The sequence below is a fragment of the Rhinoraja longicauda genome, chromosome 8 (assembly GCF_053455715.1).
Source record: "Rhinoraja longicauda isolate Sanriku21f chromosome 8, sRhiLon1.1, whole genome shotgun sequence".
NCBI classification, from domain to species: domain Eukaryota; kingdom Metazoa; phylum Chordata; class Chondrichthyes; order Rajiformes; family Arhynchobatidae; genus Rhinoraja; species Rhinoraja longicauda.
Window position 1 is genome coordinate 38,503,259 of NC_135960.1, and position 20,591 is coordinate 38,523,849.

General features: G+C 44.2%; 1 protein-coding gene across 1 annotated transcript in view; it reads left to right on the top strand.

The window, feature by feature from the left end:
• Nucleotides 1–20,591, top strand: part of col6a1 (collagen, type VI, alpha 1) — a 79,429-nt gene that overhangs the window by 51,122 nt on the left and 7,716 nt on the right. The window contains exons 25-32 of the mRNA XM_078403675.1: nucleotides 763–825; nucleotides 11,242–11,307; nucleotides 13,988–14,023; nucleotides 14,124–14,160; nucleotides 15,602–15,610; nucleotides 17,699–17,832; nucleotides 19,646–19,755; nucleotides 20,353–20,533. Coding sequence (XP_078259801.1) covers nucleotides 763–825; nucleotides 11,242–11,307; nucleotides 13,988–14,023; nucleotides 14,124–14,160; nucleotides 15,602–15,610; nucleotides 17,699–17,832; nucleotides 19,646–19,755; nucleotides 20,353–20,533 — 636 coding nt within the window. The remainder of the gene's footprint in view (nucleotides 1–762; nucleotides 826–11,241; nucleotides 11,308–13,987; nucleotides 14,024–14,123; nucleotides 14,161–15,601; nucleotides 15,611–17,698; nucleotides 17,833–19,645; nucleotides 19,756–20,352; nucleotides 20,534–20,591) is intronic.

A 20,591-nucleotide genomic window follows, 5' to 3' on the forward strand; every position in this document is an offset into this window, starting at 1 on the left:
CAAGACCCTGCTTCGGACTGAGTGTCAGGAGAGAGGGAAATGAGGTATAAAACGGTATGGAACAAATCAGACGGCCCGATGACCAAGGAAAGGTGGAGCCCACAATGGAAGAAAGAAGGGTCGGAGGAAGGGAAAAGAGGGAGGGAGGAAGTGAGGCAGGCAAGGAGGATGGGAGGGAGAGGAAGTGAAGCCAGGGCAGAGTAAGAAAGGGAGGAAGGGAGGGGAAAAGGAAGGATAGGAGGCAGAAAAGAGAGGAGGAAGTGGGGAAAGAGAAAGGGAGGGAGGAGATACACAATTGCATTTTAAATCTTTAAGGATATGTTTTGTAGGGAGTGTGAGAGCAAGGACTGATTATATTGATTTATTTTAGACGTTTGGCTATTTTCAAGGGAGTACTATCCTGCTTTTCTTCAAAGTAGTGACATGAGGGAGGAGATGGGGCTGGGTTCATCCACTGTAGCTAGAATTTGTCAGACAGCAGACAATTTGCAAATGATAATTGGAACCTGACACCCCTTCCCCTCCCCCTTAGAATGGACAACAGTATTACAATCTGTCTGAGAAGCTTCACCAGAAACCCGAAAGCACAATGACTGAGTTAAAAAAATAAAATGCAGAAGATAAATCAGCCTGTTAGTTCCTTGCTGCACATGAGTTGTTCATTATCTCTGCTTAAAAATATAAAGCAGGATTCTGACAGGAGGTCAGAAAGACGGCTCCTCTACTGGCTCATGTTTCTCTCTCTCTCTCTCGCTCTCTCAGGGAACAGAAGGCTTCCCTGGTCCCAAAGGCGATGATGGTGAACCAGGAGACCCAGGGCCTGATGTAAGTAGTGACTTCAAAGAGCTGTTTGGCAAACTTTGGTGTTGGAGGGAATGTTTCTGAATGGGATTCAGATCCTTAAATCATTCAGCCTGTATTGCTTTCCACTACGAGACCTCGTCAGTGCAAGGTAGATATCTGCACTGGTGTGGTCTTCCTCAGGAACTCGGGAATGACCACATGACCTGTTTCTGGGTTAATGTTTTGTGGCGCTGAAAATTATCTCCAAACAAACGTTTCTGGGAGGTTGCAGATGCTGGAATCTGGAGCAAAAAACAAACAGTGGAGGAACTCAATGGTTCAAGACACTGCATCTGTAAACAAAGTTATTGAGATATTTTAAAATCTAGTGAGAATATTTTCTTGTAATTTTACACTTATCATATCATATCATATCATATCATATATATACAGCCGGAAACAGGCCTTTTCGGCCCTCCAAGTCCGTGCCGCCCAGCGATCCCCGTACATTAACACTATCCTACACCCACTAGGGACAATTTTTACATTTACCCAGCCAATTAACCTACATACCTGTACGTCTTTGGAGTGTGGGAGGAAACCGAAGATCTCGGAGAAAACCCACGCAGGTCACGGGGAGAACGTACAAACTCCTTACAGTGCAGCACCCGTAGTCAGGATCGAACCTGAGTCTCCGGCGCTGCATTCGCTGTAAAGCAGCAACTCTACCGCTGCGCCACCGTGCCGCTCTTAAATGTACTCATTGTAAAATGGAAGTGGTTAGTGCCAGAAAGTCTTGCAATGAACCCTCCAGGCATGTGTTGTCCTTGCATGAACTGTAAGCCTCTGAGAGGAATAATTAAACACTAACTTTCCATTTTTGCCCATAAATATTGATGCTCTTCAATGCACGTGGGCATGTGAGAGAAATAGTTGCAGGGGAATAAGTGGAGGTGGGACCAACAGGTTGCTTTGAGAGCCTGGCCATGAGACCATATGAGAAATTTGTATACGCTGCTAAACGCAAACTGCTGGATGATTTGTAGTTTGCACCTCTCCCTCCAACAATTTGTTTTTTGCTCAAGATTTCAGTAGCTGCTGACTTTTGTTTCTCCACAAAAGAGCAATGTGATTTGAAACCATCTCTTCCCTCTGTGAAAATGTCAAACACACATAGATAGCAACTTTTTTTTAAATTGATTTATGTTTGCTCAGCCTAGTTTAAAGGCAAGTATCACCCCCTATTTAAAACCTCTCATGAGATCACACAGAAGACCTGGTATTACTCTTTCTGCCAATTTTGATAAAGATCAGAAGGAGTTTGTTTTATCTCGGAAGCATTGGCACCATAAGAAGCTTTTCCGCTCCTCAGTCACGAGCAGCCTTCATCCAGATCTTGTCCATTTGTCTGATGAGCATATCAGCTTTTACCAAATCTTCACCTTGGACTCGCACTGTGGGGAAAAAAAGAGGCCCTTCGGCCCACCAAGTTCGGGTCCATCATTAAGCACCCACTTGCATCAATCAAATTTTATTCTTCCCATATTTCCAATTGCCCTCAGACTATGCAATCACCTACACACTGGGGATAACTTACAGAAGCCAAATACCTCCTGATCCATACTTTTGTGGGAGGAAACTGGGAGGATGCAACCTCCGTATCGAACCTGGGTCACTGGAGTTGAGGCAGCAACTCTACCAGATGCACCACTGTGCCATTGTGGTCTGTACTGGATGAATCAACCTTAACACCTTCAAATGGTCTTCACTTGTGTGGAGAAAAATTAGGCAGGTTAGGATTAGGCTTGGGACTGATCCCACCTCCAATGGAACAGTGTACCAACCCTTACTGTGCACACAAATGGAGTGAGGCTCCTGAGAAGGTGGGTACTCTTCACGACTTCTGACCTGCCCTGCTAATGGAACCAAATTGCAATGAGAACAGGGAGGAGCAGCAAGTTGTAGGGGAGTTGTTCTGGGGAAGGAAAGAGTGCCCTTTATTTCAGACACCAATCAAAACCTTGTGTATTTTCTCAGCTGAAGTGAGGAGATATTTTGGGATGTATGTCCAGTCATTCAGGAGCTATAAAGGTTGAGCGAGTGTGGTGAACACATTGAACTGCCTCAGCTCAGCTGTTAGCTTTCTTTTACACACATGCTGAACAGTGCCGGACTCTTCAAAGCCCTGCTGTCATTGTAAGGCCATCAAAGTGAAAGCTGTGCAGGCTGCAACGCATCACAAAAATGTTTGCGAAATGGGTTCCTTGGCAGAGAGGGATGTTGGATAGATCTTCTATCCTTCCCATTCCAGACATTTATGCAGTTTAAAAATATATATTCCCTTGCAACGGCAGCAGTTTGCTTTTATATTGCACCTTTAGTATAGCTTACATGGGAGTCTGATCAAACAAAATCAAAGTTATCGCCAAGGAAGTATTGATGGTTGTGACCCAAAGCTCAGTAAAAGCATTAGCAGGAAAGGCAAAAGTGCTTACGAAATGTCAATGATGGAATATGCTGGCTTGGATCTTTTACATATAGAATGCAGGAAATTCTTGGAATTGGTGCATCTTATTTGCAGAGGGAGCTCACATCTGGAATTTAAAAGCACAGCTGAAATCATAGCCACCTATGGGAGTTGGGTCTAAGTGTGCAGAACTGGAGCTGAGCAGTGACTTGCAGGGTTTCGGGGCTGGTGCTGGACATTCTCCGAGCCCACCCCTTGTATCACTGACCTCTTTTTCACCATGTTCAGCATGCATTGGGATGGCTGGGCCAAAAGCCTTTCGCATCCCTCACTAAAGCTTCATACCTACCTTTTAAGACTGTTTTACCAAGTTTTTTGCTCACTATTGGGAATGTTTTGCACTGTTACAGGTGCTAATAAATGCATGTTGTTTCTCATTGAGATCAGCTCCCTCTGGCTCACTGGTCCTTCTGTCCACCGGGGGAACAGCTGTGAGAGTAGAATGTCAAATGAACCCAGTAACTATTTCCTCCTGCTTTTACAGTTCCCTCGTTGTCCTACAATTGTGAAACAACTGAGCTGTCCTCACTGGTTCATTGCCAATTTCACTGTCGTCTTTACTTCTTTTACTACTTTTTTCTAGTTGTTCAGTGATTGCAGCCTGGTTAGCTCTCCCTGGATCCCATGAGATCTCACCGTCCAGACGACTGTAGCATGCAGGACTTTACCAAAAGCCTTCTTAAAGTCCATGCAGGAATGACCTACTGCCCTTCCCGCATCAATCCTCCTGATCTTCTGTTCAGAAAACTCAATCAAATATTTGAGGCATGATTTCTCACACAATGCAGTGTTGACTATTCCTAATCAGTCCAAATGGGGAATTCCTAATCGGTCCTTGCTCTTCCAAACGCAGGTACATCCTGTCTCTCAGAACCTCCTTGAGTAACTTTCCCACCACTGATGCAAGGCTCACTGGCCTGTGGTTCTCCAACTTGTCCATGTCGCCTTTCTTAAGTAAAGGCACAACATTGCCCACCCTCAAGCAAGATACAAAAATCTCTGCAAGGTTCCCTGAAGATTTTTTTTAATGTTATTGAGGACTTAAGACAATTTGGCAGCATTATAGTCACCTTTGCCTTGCCGAGAAAAGAATTAATGCCACTGCACTGCATGTCAACACAATGTATCCAAAGTACACAGTGTGTAGGAAAGAACTGCAGATGCTGGTTTAAACTGATGATAGACACAAAAAGCTGGAATAACTCGGTGGGTCAGACAGAATCTATGGAGAAAAGGAATAGGTTGAGACCCTTCTTCAGACTCAAAGGTCTAAAGAAGGGTCTCAACAGGAAATGTCACCTATTCCTTTTCCTCAGAGATGCAGTCTGACCCGCTGAGTTGCTCCAGCTTTTTGTGTCTATCAACGTGCACAGTCCTCCACAAAGACAAGACCAGTTACATGGCTGTTTCTGCTCAGAGCAAACATTAGTTGGCAGAAGTCCCAAATGCACAGATTTGGAATGATTACAGTTTCTTTTTGATTTTACTTTGGTGTCTTATTTTGTCGTGGGATTTTTCTTCTCTGCAACAGATGTGTAAGATATTGCCAAACTCCTTTCAGGGTTACTCTCTTCTTGCCCCCTTGTGGTCGGATGTACAGCCTTTGTTTCATCCCAGAGCCATCACACGGCATGGGGCAATGGCTGTCCAATGGCTGGGCGAAGACCCCATTGTGTGTTTGGAAAGTGGCCATCTCATGGTTCCAACGTGTGCTGAATTGTCAAAGAATTATGCAGTTTCAATCCACCTTGGATTTATATACTGCCTTAAAGAAATTTGCCAAAAAATTCAGCAGCACAATGCTGTTTCTTATGTTGGTATTACGCAACTAAAAATTCATTTTTCGTGGATTACCTAGTGTCAGTCTGGAAACTTGCAAGCATATCATTCTGAGGGGGTGGACAAAATAGATATCAAGATGCATCAACCTGCAGGAGAACCTTGAACAACGAATAATGGTTACATGATACAGGTTTGGTCATTTAAAACTGAAATGCTTAGGAACCTGCTCCAGAAGGTTGTACTACCTGGATCTGATCATTGTGATTATTTAAAGAGGAGGCAGATGAATATTCGAGAGATTGAAGAATGGAGTACCATGGAAAACTGGTGTAGAAACTTAGATGAACCCTGGGGCAGATCAGCCTTGTCATGTTGACTGGCAGGGCAAGATTAAAGTAGTGAGTGACTACGTCTGCTTCTAGAGTGTCTATATTCTCTTGACTCCAATAAACTAGCCCTTAATTGTGCAACTATATCCTTTCATTCAAGGCTCTCCCACTGGGGTAAACATCTTGACATTTACACTGTTACACCTCCTCAGGATCTTTTATGTTTCAATAACATCACCTCTAAACACCACGTCTAATTTCAGGGATAGGACAACCCTCTTATCCCCGGATTTAACCTTGAGACTGATTTCTGGACTGCCTCCATTGCCAGTACATACTCTCTTAAACAAGGCAACCAAAACTGTACATGGCAAGGATTGGAGATATTACTACAGTTTGCAATGATAGGCATTCTGAAGGAGTGCCGATTGTGGCAAAACTTGAGGGTGAGGGAGGAGAGGAACCACTAGCACTCAGCTCACTCATGGTTACTGATCTGGCTGTATGTGTTCCTGGTGGTCAAATCAGATATTCTCCTGACTCCATCTCCATACAGCCCAACTACTGGTCACCCAACATCATCCAGGTGGCACCATATTAATTACTCCCTTATAGTGACCCAGAGGAAGCCCATTTATGGGTTTATGCCAGCTCCAGCAAAGCATTCCCATCAGTCCCATTCCCTGCCTTTATGTTCCTGTACCCCTGCAACCTATTCTCTCCCACTCATTTTCATCAATCTCCCCTTGGTTCCTTTGCCACATCACGTCACCAAGGGGCAATATATGTGGACCATTTGACTAGTGCGTCTTGGGGATGTGAGGTGAAACCACACACAATCACAGAGGGATTCCCACAAGCTCCACACTGAGCACTGGAGGTCAGGGTCAAAACCAGGTGGTTGGAACTGGGAGGCTGTAGTTCTTGCCACTGTGCCATTTCCCAGCCAGTAGCCCAAATCACTAATGCTTCACTTGGTGAAACAATCTCTTCATTCTCAGGAAAACAGTGACATTTAACAAATATAAGTATATCAAGAAAATTTGAATAGAAAGGAACCACAATTTTATTGATCATTATGGTTGTTTGCCACCATGTTTTGAAGATTAATATTTACTTCTGTTAGATCTAGTTCAGTTCAGTTATTGTCATGTGTACCAAGGTACAGTGAAAAGCTTTTGTGTTGCTTTTGTGTTGCGTGCTAACCAGTCAACGGAAAGTCTATACATGATTGCAATCAAGCCTGCCGCAGTTTACAGATACATTTCAAAGGGAATAATGTTTAGTGCAAGTTAAAGTCCAATTAATGATAGTCCGAAGGTCTCCAATGAGGTAGATGTTAGCTGAGGACCACTCTAGTTGTTGATAGGATGATTCAGTTGCCTGATAACAGACGGCGATAGCATGGAAGTCTCAGAAGATCAGCAGCCATAGTAACTGTGTTGCCTCCCCTGAATCCTAGGAGCTGCCCTATTCACAACACCTTGGCTACAAGGAGACTTCATGATGTCCACATGTCTCCACCTTCCTCCACAGATCACGTCAAAGTTACTGACAATGCATTGGAGATAATTCAGAATGAGATCTGGGTGTCCTAGTGCATCAGTCAATGAAAGGAAGCATGCAGGTACAGCAGGCAGTGAAGAAAGCCAATGGAATGTTGGCCTTCATAACAAGAGGAGTTGAGTATAGGAGCAAAGAGGTCCTTCTACAGTTGTACCGGGCCCTGGTGAGACCGCACCTGGAGTACTGTGTGCAGTTTTGGTCTCCAAATTTGAGGAAGGATATTCTTGCTATGGAGGGCGTGCAGCGTAGGTTCACTAGGTTAATTCCCGGAATGGCGGGACTGTCGTATGTTGAAAGGCTGGAGCGATTGGGCTTGTATACACTGGAATTTAGAAGGATGAGGGGGGATCTTATTGAAACATATAAGATAATTAGGGGATTGGACACATTAGAGGCAGGAAACATGTTCCCAATGTTGGGGGAGTCCTGAACAAGGGGCCACAGTTTAAGAATAAGGGGTAGGCCATTTAGAACGGAGATGAGGAAGAACTTTTTCAGTCAGAGTGGTGAAGGTGTGGAATTCTCTGCCTCAGAAGGCAGTGGAGGCCAGTTCGTTGGATGCTTTCAAGAGAGAGCTGGATAGAGCTCTTAAGGATAGCGGAGTGAGGGGGTATGGGGAGAAGGCAGGAACGGGGTACTGATTGAGAGTGATCAGCCATGATCGCATTGAATGGCGGTGCTGGCTCGAAGGGCTGAATGGCCTACTCCTACACCTATTGTCTATTGTCTAGAACTAGAAGCAGTAAAGAAAACAGTAGAGCTTGTCCTGTTCCCAAAGATAAGCAACCTCCAGGTGATTCCAATACAATACAATATATCTTTATTGTCATTGTACAGGGGTACAAAGAGATTGGGAATGCGCCTCCCATACGATGCAATAAATGAATGAGCTAATCAGTATAAATTTAGACAACCCAGTGAAACAAAATTAGAAACAGTTTTAAAACAGAATAAAGTTCAAGTAGGTCTGTGCCGGTTCACTGTGCGATGTGACCATCCGGCTCAGCAGGACCGGTTCATAGCAGCTATGGCCCTGGGGATGAAGCTGTTCCTGAGTCTGGCGGTGCGGGCATAGAAGGCCTTGTAGCGTCTGCCCGATGGTAGAATTTCAAACAGACTATTGCAGGGGTGTGAGGAGAATGCTGGTGGCTTTTCTGAGGCATTGTGTGTTGTAGATGCCCTCCAAGGCTGGTAGCTGTGTTCCGATAGTCTTCTGAGCTCTATGGACTACCTGCTGAAGAGCTCTCTTCTCTGCCTCCTTGCAGCTGAGATACCACACAGAGATGCCATGCATTAGGATGCTCTCTATGGTGCAGCACCAAAGAAAACATGCATTCTGTATAAACAACATCCAAATCAGCATAAACTGCCAATGACAAATTTGTAAACCATTTTGCTTGCACTTATAAACATTGCCTTAGAGAGAATCTCAAACTATTTTATAAGCCTTGTTTAGACAAACCAGTGTGACAGCATTGAAAATAGATGGGGATGAGAAGTTTAACATCAAGTCACCGCTGACTGATGCAAGGATCGTTCCTTGTCCCAAGATCTCATGACAGGAGACAGAAATCTTGGCAAGATCTTGTCTTTTATTTGGCATAGAGAAGACCTTGCACCTTCACAATCTCATTGAAAGTCAAGTCAAGTCAAGTCAAGTCAAATTTATTTGTCACATACACATACACATACTCGATGTGCAGTGAAATGAAAGTGGCAATGCCTGCGGGTTGTGCACAAAAAGAATTACAGTTACAGCATATAAATAAAGTTAATAAGTTACTAAACATAGCACAAAATGTGTCGACAAAAATTTAGTCTCTGGGGTTATCAAAGTTGACAGTCCTGATGGCCTGTGGGAAGAAGCTCCGTCTCATCCTCTCCGTTTTCACAGCGTGACAGCGGAGGCGTTTGCCTGACCGTAGCATCTGGAACAGTCCGTTACTGGGGTGGCAGGGGTCCCTCATGATCTTGCTTGCTCTGGATCTGCACCTCCTGATGTATAGGTCCTGCAGGGGGACGAGTGTAGTTCCCATGGTGCGTTCTGCCGAACGCACTACTCTCTGCAGGGCCATCCTGTCCTGGGCAGAGCTGTTCCCAAACCAGACTGTAATGTTGCCGGACAGGATGCTCTCTACAGCCCCAATTATATATTTTTTCTGAAATGTAGTTACTGTTCTATTCAAAGAAGTGGCACGATGACATAACTGGTGGTACAGCTACCTCACAGCTCCAGCCACCCAGGTTAAATCCTCACCTTTGGCACTGTCTGTGGGGAATTCAAACCTTCTCCCCATGACCATGTGGGTTTCCTCCAGATGCTCCAGTTTCTTCCAATATCTCGAGGTTAAAGAGGTTGGTTCCTTAACTGACCACTGAATTAATTACTCCTGTAAGAAAATAACTGCAGATTCTGGTGTAAATCGAAGGTATTTATTCACAAAATGCTGTAGTAACTCAGCAGGTCAGGCAGCATCTCAGGAGAGAAGGAGTGGGTGATGTTTCGGGTCGAGACCCTTCTTCAGACTGATGTCAGGGGGATGGGACAAAGGAAGGATATAGGTGGAGACAGGAAGATAGAGGGAGAACTGGGAAGGGAAGAGAGGGACAGAGGAACTATCTAAAGTTGGAGAAGTCAATGTTCATACCGCTGGGCTGCAAGCTGCCCAGGCTAAATATGAGGTGCTGTTCCTCCAATTTCCGGTGGGCCTCACTATGGCACTGGAGGAGGCCCATGACAGAAAGGTCAGACTGGGAGTGGGAGTTGAAGTACTCAGCCACCGGGAAATCAGGTTGGTTGAGGCGGACTGAGCGAAGGTGTTGAGCGAAGCGATCGTGGAGCCTGCGTTTGGTTTCCCCTGCAACCGCAGGAGATGCAACACCTGTCCCTTTACCTCCCCCCTTAACTCCATCCAATGACCCAAACAGTCTTTCCAGGTGAGACAGAGGTTCACCTGCACCTCCTCCAACCTCATCTATTGCATCCGCTGCTCTAGATGTCAACTTCTTTACATCGGCGAAACCAAACGCAGGCTCGACGATCGCTTTGCTCAACACCTTCGCTCAGTCCGCCTCAACCAACCTGATTTCCCGGTGGCTGAGCACTTCAACTCCCACTCCCAGTCTGACCTTTCTGTCATGGGCCTCCTCCAGTGCCATAGTGAGGCCCACCGGAAATTGGAGGAACAGCACCTCATATTTCGCCTGGGCAGCTTGCAGCCCAGTGGTATGAACATTGACTTCTCCAACTTTAGATAATTCCTCTGTCCCTCTCTTCCCCTCCCCCTTCCCAGTTCTCCCACTGTCTTCCTGTCTCCACCTATATCCTTCCTTTGTCCCGCCCCCCCTGACATCAGTCTGAAGAAGGGTCTCGACCCGAAACGTCAACCATTCCTTCTCCCCTGAGATGCTGCCTGACCTGCTGAGTTACTCCAGCATTTTGTGACTGAATTACTCCTTGTAGATAGACAAGAGGTAGGACCTGGAGTGGTGGGGAGGTAGGGGAGAGCTGAGGGGAGTATGGGGAGAATAAAATGGATCAGTGTAGGATTAGTGCGGTTGATGGTTGGGCTGAAGGGGCTGTTCCCATGCAGTATCACTCAATGATTCCTGACTATAATACAGGAAATTCAGCAGCCAACTTTTGCGAAGAAAAAACAATAATGACAATCTGTTATAGTGCTAAATGCAGCTCACAGCACCAAGACAAATTGCCTTCTTAAGAACATCTGGCAGGCAGACATGAATCCAGTCTTGTTGTCTCATCCAAGATTCATAATGTCTGTTGGAGTCACCTTCCCCAAGCATTGCACTCGGCATTTAGTCTGCCCTCCACGCTCACGTTTCTATAATAGAGGTTGAACCCACGATTACCGAACAGAGTGGAGAGCCTCACATACAAGAGCATCACTTCCATCAAGAATCAAAACTAAGGAGTTGCTGGAAACACTCAGCAGGTCAGAGAGCATCTGTGGAAAAAGAGACATTAATGCTTCTCTCTCCACAGATACAGCCTGACCTGAAGAGTATTTTCATTTCTAGTGCCCATTGTTTGCATGATTTTTTTTTGATTTTTCATCTTATCACTGCATGTACTTTTAGAAGTTGGGGAAGAGTGGAGGTATAAAAGTCTTAATTCCTCTTGGATATCGCATAGGTCTGAAATCCTTTTTCAGACATAATTGATGGATCCAATGTTTAGCCCACTGACTCATTCGTGCTGTCCATGTAAACTTTTATCTGTTTCTCTCTCAGAATGATACTCCAGGAGAAAAAGGTCGCAAAGGGGCCAAGGGTTACAGAGGATCCGAGGGCAATGAGGTAAGGATGTTGATATCTCGCTGATGTTTTGTCATGTCAGCTTGCTTCATATCATATATATATACAGCCGGAAACAGGCCTTTTCGGCCCTCCAAGTCCGTGCCGCCCAGTGATCCCCGTACATTAACACTATCCTACACCCACTAGGGACAATTTTTACATTTACCCAGCCAATTAACCTACATACCTGTACGTCTTTGGAGTGTGGGAGGAAACCGAAGATCTCGGAGAAAACCCACGCAGGTCACGGGGAGAACGTACAAACTCTTTACAGTGCAGCACCCGTAGTCAGGATCGAACCTGAGTCTCCGGCGCTGCATTCGCTGTAAAGCAGCAACTCTACCGCTGCGCTACCGTGCCGCCCTGTAAAGTCAAAATGAAATTTCACGTGAAAGAAAGCCTTGGGAAGATCAACAAAGGTGATGTGCCAGTCATAGCTCAGGGTGTGCATCACACTCCTTACCTGGATCATTTGGACTGCATGAGTATAGAACGCCATTTTATTTCAAGCTGACAGTGTCACTCTACCTGTGTTGGCTCCTGCTGCACAAGGCTATCCAAGGCACAGAAGCCCACCCACTGTTTTAAACATTGATTTCCTCCATCACCAATGCACTGTGGCTCCAGTGTATACCATCGACAAACCACTCTCCAGGTTTACACCCACTCCAGTAGCCCCTACTAATCCTGTGACCTCTCCCCTCGTTAAGGAAACAGGGCAGCCTGTGTATGGAATCCGTGGATTCCCCTGCATGTCTCACACCATCCCACAGGGAAATATTGTCTCCACCCCTTTAGTGTCGCTGAGTCTCAATCAGTTCCTCCTTCCCCAAAGGCATTGCGGGAGCACCTTCACCAGAAGGCCAACGACAATTCATGGCCACACCACGACTTTCTGAGTGAGGATGAACAATAAATGGTGCCTTCCCAATGGCATGCATTTCTCAATAAATGGATGAATAAATAAATAGATGAATGAAGAAATAAATTGGTCTGTGTAAGAAAATAACTACAGATGCTGGTACAAATCGAAGATATTTATTCACAAAATGCTGGAGTAACTCAGCAGGTCAGGCAGCATCTCAGGAGAGAAGGAATGGGTGACGTTTCGGGTCGAGACCCTTCTTCAAACTGATGGTCTGAATTGGTCTGGTTTATTATTGTCACCTGCACATAGAAACATAGAAAATAGGTGTAGGAGTAGGCCATTCAGCCCTTCGAGCCAGCACTGCCATTTAATATGATCATGGCTGATCATCCAAAATCAGTACCCCGTTCCTGCATTTTCCCCATATCCCTTGATTCCGTTAGTCCCAGAGCCAAATCTAACTCTCTTGAAAACATGTATCGAGATACAGTAGATAAAAGGGGATTTTGTTTGCATGCTATCCAGTCAAATTATACTATCGATGAATACATTCAAGCCATTGCACAAGTGCAACAAGTAGCGCAAAGAAACGAATATCGTGTTACAGCATCACAGAGAAAGTGCAGATAACAAAAGAGCCGCAATGAGATAGACAATAGACAATAGGTGCAGGAGTAGGCCATTCAGCCCTTCGAGCCAGCACCGCCATTCAATGCGATCATGGCTGATCACTCTCCATCAGTACCCCGTTCCTGCCTTCTCCCCATACCCCCTCACTCCGCTATCCTTAAGAGCTCTATCCAGCTCTCTCTTGAAAGCATCCAACGAACTGGCCTCCACTGCCTTCTGAGGCAGAGAATTCCACACCTTCACCACTCTCTGACTGAAAAAGTTCTTCCTCATCTCCGTTCTAAATGGCCTACCCCTTATTCTTAAACTGTGGCCCCTTGTTCTGGACTCCCCCAACATTGGGAACATGTTTCCTGCCTCTAATGTGTCCAATCCCCTAATTATCTTGTATGTTTCAATAAGATCCCCCCTCATCCTTCTAAATTCCAGTGTATACAAGCCCAATCGCTCCAGCCTTTCAACATACGACAGTCCCGCCATTCCGGGAATTAACCTAGTGAACCTACGCTGCACGCCCTCCATAGCAAGAATATCCTTCCTCAAATTTGGAGACCAAAACTGCACACAGTACTCCAGGTGCGGTCTCACCAGGGCCCGGTACAACTGTAGAAGGACCTCTTTGCTCCTATACTCAACTCCTCTTGTTACGAAGGCCAACATTCCATTGGCTTTCTTCACTGCCTGCTGTACCTGCATGCTTCCTTTCATTGACTGATGCACTAGGACACCCAGATCTCGTTGAACTCCCCCATATCCTAACTTGACACCATTCAGATAATAATCTGCCTTTCTATTCTTACTTCCAAAGTGAATAACCTCACACTTATCTACATTAAACTGCATCTGCCATGTATCCGCCCACTCACACAACCTGTCCAAGTCACCCTGCAGCCTTATTTCATCTTCCTCACAATTCACACTACCCCCCAGCTTAGTATCGTCTGCAAATTTGCTAATGGTACTTTTAATCCCTTCGTCTAAGTCATTAATGTATAGGTGGATGACCCTTGAGATAGGTGGATGACCCTTGGTTTTTGCGAGGCCTTTTCTATAGTCTGATAACAGCGGGGAAGAAACTGTTCCTTGTTGAATGAAAAAGGGGTGCAGATGTACAAAAGCAAAATTAATGAAATGTCCACTGGGATTATGAATGATAACTTATTTATTCTGATGTATTTCCAGGGACCCCCAGGTCCCCCGGGACCACCAGGACCCTCTGTAAGTACATGATGAACTCCTTTATAATATTAATAAGATGAATTACCGAGTCATCAACCACGGAATGGTACATCCCTTACTTTTATGCTTTTGTTTCCAGGAATGCGAAATATTGGATATCGTTAAGCGTATGTGCTGTAAGTGGACAATCTTTTGAACTTATCTCTTAAAAACCCATGTGTCTGGACATACCACGAGGATATATGTCCCCCAGATATGTTAACATCTTACATCTGCTGAAGCGGTAACTTACCTAGTGCTCCGCTAAAAGTGACATACTGTGCAATGCAGCAGACATCTAACTGAGTCTTAAAGCTCATACTACATAGAAAATAGGTGCAGGAGTGAGCCATTTAGACCTTCAAGCCAGCACCTCCATTCAATATGATCATGGCTGATCATTCAAAATCAGTACCCTATTCCAGCTTTTTCTCATATCCCTTGATTCCCTTAGCCCTAAGAGTTAAACCTAACTCTGTCTTGTAAACGTCCAGTGAATTGGTCTCCACTGCCTTCTGTAACAGAGAATTCCACAGATTCACAACTCTCTGGGTGAAAAAGATTTTCCTCATCTCGGTCCTAAATGGTCTACTCCTTATTCGTAAACTGTGACCCCTGGTTCTGGACTCCTCCAACATCGGAAACATTTTTCCTGAATCTACCCTATCCAATACTCAAGAAATTCATGTTTCTGCAAGATCCCCTCTCATCCTTCTGAATTCCAGCGAATACAAGCCCAGTCGACCCATTCTTTCATCATACGTCAGTCCCGCCATCCCGGGAATTAACCTGATGAACCTACGCTGCACTCCCTCAATAGCAATAATGTCCTTCCTCAAATTAGGAAACCAAAATTGCACACAATACTCCAGGTGCGGTCTCACCAGGGCCCTGTACAACTGCAGTAGGACCTCCTTGCTCCTGAACTCAAATCCTCTCGCAATGAAGGCCAACATCCTCCTCGCAGCTCACACTGCCACCCAGCTTTGTGTTATCCGCAAGGAAACCTACAGTGCAGAAGGAGGCCATTTAGCCCATAATTTCCATACATGGTAATAGTAGACTTTAGGTTAATTCGCCTTACCCGCTCCCAGTCCTTAACCCTGCAGGTTACAGCTCTTCATGTGTACATCCTTGTACTTGTTTGGGGGGTTTCTGCTTTCCCCACTCCAGATGCCAACTTTCAAATTCAACAAATCTTTCTCAGTTCTCTTCTAATTCTTCAACCAATTAACAACTCGTCAACAAGCTCTCTGGCAAGGGAAATGACTCCTTCCTGTTTATTCTGTCTAGGCCTTTTATTGTCTTTTACATCTCCCTCCGGTTTCCTTCGATCCAGAGAAAAATGCCCAACCCATTTCTTTAACTCTTTAAACCTGATTACATCTTCCCACCCCACACTATATCCTGTATTGCATATCCGAGCTGTAAGGTGGTGACTAGGAATGTACACAGCATTCTCACTGTGCCTCTTACAACATAATTTCCTGCCTTTGTGTTCACTCTCAATAATCATATGTACCACGTTAACTTTGTTTTTACATGGTTTACTCATGTTGTTTTCTTTTTATTTAACAGCTTGCTGTGGTGAGTAGATTTAATTATTTGATGCAAGGATATATATTTTTGACCATCTTACCCAATTTTTTAAGGTATATTTGATCTTGCATTGACATCACGTACTGTATATTTGTAGACATTCCCAGACTTTGGTTTGCATCGATGCTTCATACTTTGACAGGAATTTAGAGCCATTCCATTTTGAAAAAAGTTACTGACAGGGTTTTAGTTAATTGGCATGTAGCAGAATGGTTCAGGCAGCAATTTGGAAATGAGGTTAATAGAGGTAAAGAACTGTCAGAAGGTTTCTGACCAACATGAAGGTTTCATTCATGCTTCCCATTGGATGATCTCCAGCCTGTTCAAAACAATGGGTGGAGAAAAGATTCACAAGGATGTTACCTGGATTGGAGGACTTGATTATAAGGAGACATTGTATAGGCAGGATCTGTTTTCACTGGAGCAAAGGAGGTCAAGGGGAAATATGATAGTATATAAAATCACGAGAGGCATGGATAGGATAGATAACCAGAGTCTGTTTTTTTCGACTATGGGTGTATAAATCTTGAGAACATTGGCTTATGATGAGAGGGAAGAGGTTTAAAGGGAATCTGAGTGGCAAATGTTTTGGATAAAGTGAATCATTAGTATCTGGAATGAGCTGCCTGAGATGTTGGAGGCAGGAACAATAACAACATTTAAGAAACATCTGTATAGTAATTGAATGAGTAGTCGAATTAATGTAGATGTGGGGTTAGTACAGATAGGCATAACGGTTAGCATAGATGAGGTGGGCTGAAGGGCCTTTTTCTGTGCTACATAATTCTGTGACTCCATTACTCTTGAGCTTTACCATTGAAAGTTGTTCTTCTGTTAAGATCAATGACCTCAAAATATACATGTCCACTTTAAAGCAAAAAATAATTCCAGTGCAACAAACAAAATTCCCCAAAAGTGTCAATCAATGGATGAAGATAGGGTGATATGAAAGAGATGAGGAAAATATTAGCTTGGAAATGTATAGATGTTGTGATGTGGAGAGGAAGACTCGTTCTAGGTTAATGAACATGTTTGGGGCATCCGTAAATCATTTATTCCCCACAAAAAACAATCAATTCAGCTTCCTTAGCCACTAAGACAATCAATTTCAATGCAGCCAAGTCTACAACTTAATTCCTTCAACCTTCATTGGTCCCATTTTCCAACCTCCACATTAGTAGTGAAAGTTGACACAAAATGCTGCAAAATGCAGCAGGTCAGGCAGCATCTCTGGAGTAAAGGAATAGGTGATGTTTTGGGTCGGTACCCTTCTTCAGACTGAATGATGGAGGTAGTGGGCAGGGGGCAGGGGGGGGGGGGGTGGGGGTGGGCACGGTAGGTGAGAAAAGGCCAGAACAAAACCAGGCCGTCAACAGATGACCTCAGGAGGGTAGAGTACATAATGGCCCATTGTTGGCTGGGGAAGATGTGGTAACTAGAGGGATACAAGGATGCAAACAATGGGACTATTATGACCACTGGGGTGGGGGAGGGAGGGAGAGAGGGGAGGGGGGGGGGGCAGAAGGAATGCAGGAGTTAATTAAATTTAGAGAAAGCAACGTTCATACTGCTGGGTTGTAAGCTGCCCAAGCCAAATATGAGGTGCTATTCCTCCAATTTGCATCTGGCCTCACTCTGACAGTGGAGGAGGTCCAGGCCAACAATGTCAGTATGGGAATGGGAAGGAGAGTTGAAACGTTTGGCAAACGGGAGCTCGTGTTGGATAAAGCGGACTGAATGTAAGTGTTCAGCTAAACGATCGCCAAGTCTATGCTTGGTCTCGTCGATATATAGGAGCCCACACTGAGAACAATGGATACAGCAGATGAGATTGGAGGAGGTGCAAATAATGTCTCATCTTAAACCTCTGCCTCACTGTATCTCTCAATGGGGTCCCCGGATGGAGTCGAGGGAGGAGGTATAAAGTAGTGAAGGTCCTTTTGTTTTAACTAATGTCAATCATCAACACTGGATGGAGAGGAAGAGAATCTCAGCCGTGTAGAAGTTGTGAGCAAAATATGGCTCCCCCTTGAATAAAAACCTCAGGGAATACCTGACCAATTCTTTTCCTTGCAGAATGCAAGTGTGGGCCCATTGACCTCCTGTTTGTGGTGGACAGCTCGGAAAGTATCGGTGATGAAAACTTCGATCTGTCCAAGCAGTTTATAATCACCGTGATTGAAAGACTGAGCAGAGATGAAAAGATCAAGGTAAGATCGAAACACAGAGAGGGTTGATTGAAATGCTGACGGGAATTATGCATGGTACTGCAACGCCTTGATTCACTGTCCTTCTGAGACTCGATGGCAGTGTGCTGGTTAATAAGATAAACAACTTTCACTCAGGAGGCATCATTGCAATGTAAATTGTAGCACACTGCACGATTGCCAGATGCACTTTACAAAACGCTAAAAGTAACAGTCCTGAAGGAAAAGACAATATTTTGCATCTGTGTTATATTCAGAAGCAAGGTTGGAATTCTGCTTCAGTGGATAAAAATCCAAAGATTTATAATCTCAGTCAAAATTTAGGATTGAATTTGAAAAACTATTTAAAATCCAGATGGCACTGTGGTGCAAGGTTAGAGATGCTGCCCTACAGTGCAAGAGACCCGGGTTCGATCCTGACCCGAAGGCTGTCTGTATGAAGTTTGTACATTCTCCCCCGTGACCACGTGGGTCTTCCCTGGGTGCTCCGTTTTCCTCTCACATTCCAAAGATGTACAGGTTTGTGGGTTAATTGGCTTTGGTAAAGATGGTAAATTGTCCCAGTGTGTAGGATAGTGTAGCGTATGGGGTGATCGCTGATCAGTGGGGACCCGGTGGGCTGAAGGACCTGCTTCTGCACCATATCTCTCAACTATACTAAACTAAAATATTCAGGAGTTTAACATATTCATGGCGATGCATATTTTAGCTACATAGTAAAATTTAACAAAACACTATTGTTGGACCTATTCCAAAGCAAAAGTGGAATGAGTGACTGTTCTGAGAATGTTTGGGAGACATTGAAACTGCTGGAATTCTCAATCCTTTGCCAAAATACAAATCAAGCTAAAAACAGAGCAGTACCTAGTGAAATTTCCAGCCTTTGCTCGTTCCAAATCTAATGAGATTTTGATGAGAAAACACCCCGACGAATGCAACTGTGGTTGAGATTAGACTACTGAAGTGCTGCCCATATCTTAAGGCACAATAGGATGTTGACAATTTAACCAGAAAAAACACTTATGGTTGTAGGTAATTCATAAAAGCATTAATCCAATATGTGCACACTGCAATAATTTTTTCAGGCCCTTTATATTAAGAATAGCATTATAACATAGGAATAGTCCTTCCACCCTGTTCTGCCATTCAATTAGACCATGGCTAAACTGCATCTTAACTCCAGGAATCCATTTTAGTACACTTGGCCCCTAATGCCCTTTTAAAAAAAGTTAAATCACTTGCGATTCCAGGTTTTCCATGAGACGAAGATGTTTGTCCAATTTCACTTGCACCTGAATTCTCGACCAGAGGCAAAATGCGTCTCCCATCCACCCTGTTGATCACATTTTGCTTGCCTCAATTAGATAATTCCCATATGTCAGGAATGCCAGCTGCCTTTTTGCAGCCTGTCCTGTGAATGTAATTCTGTTAAGTCTCTCATCATTAAGGTATATCCTCTCCAATACTATGTATCCTTTCCCTGGTGCAATGCTCAAAGCTGAACATGGCATTCCAGATGAGTCTGGCCTTTGGATCTGTCTGCCTGAATCTTTCCCTTGTAATCCAATCTGCTTTTGGTATAGACCAACTTCCATTGAGCCTTTAAATTACTTTATATCTGCCTGTGTTAATGTTTTTTATGCGTGTGTGCCTTGGACTCTCTTTTCTACATATTCCTAGTCACTTGCAATTACCAAGGAATTAGTCTCTGGCCCACTATTACTTGCATTTGCCCACATTCATGAGTACCTCGTTCCTATTAAACCTGGTCTGAGTCCAGAATGTACTAATTCTTTGTTCTCCTTGACTTCTCCAGTTCGATGGCAAAGAATCCAATATTGGAGTTGTGCAGTATAGTCACGCTGGAACAGAAGAACTGGTCTCAATGAAGGATAACAAGTACAAATCACTGATTGAGTTGAAAGTGTACGTCTCCTATTTTACCACTAACAATTACTTCGTGAACCGCTGAGTTACTCCAGCAATTTGTGTCTACCTTCAATTTAAGGCAACATCTGCAGTTCTTACCTACACAATTACTTGTTCATGTTATTTGTTAAAATCTGCGTTATTTATCACATTTCTTCCAAGCTACATTGGCATGGTAGAATACCTTCAGAGAAGCAAAGTGGAGCAATTACAAACCATTACATCTCCAAGGCATGAAGGGAGATTGAAGATATGGAGCCCAAGGTGCAGATTTGTTTTCCGGGGAAGATGGTTTTGTTCTTTAATGTCTAGACAGAAGAACAATGGAGGTGGAGGGCAGAATCTGTCCATACAAGACAATGAACGCATTTAACTTGTGTCTTGTCAGAGAATAAATCTACATGCATTAGCAGTCAATGGGTAGAACAGTTTCCCGATTCAGACACTGCCTGACCCGCTGAGTTACTCCAGCTTTTTGTGTCTATCTTCGGTTTAAACCAGCAGGCGCAGGTCCTTCCTACATATGAAAATGTAAAAACCTGATTGTTTAAACAGTAGTAGTAACAATGGGAACTGTTTTTTTCTAATCCCTAGCGCAATTAAAGGCCTCAAGTGGATTGCAGGAGGAACATTCACCGGTACGGCACTGGACTGGTCGAAGAATGCCTTCAAAGGATCACTTGCCCAAACACGAGTGGTTCTGGTGCTTACAGATGGGCACACAGATAGTCACAGAGATTTGAAACCATTGACGTCACTTTGCAATGAAGCCAACGTATGTTTCCTTTCATTCAGTTTCCGCTTTTATGATATGTGTTCAATTTCATTTCCAG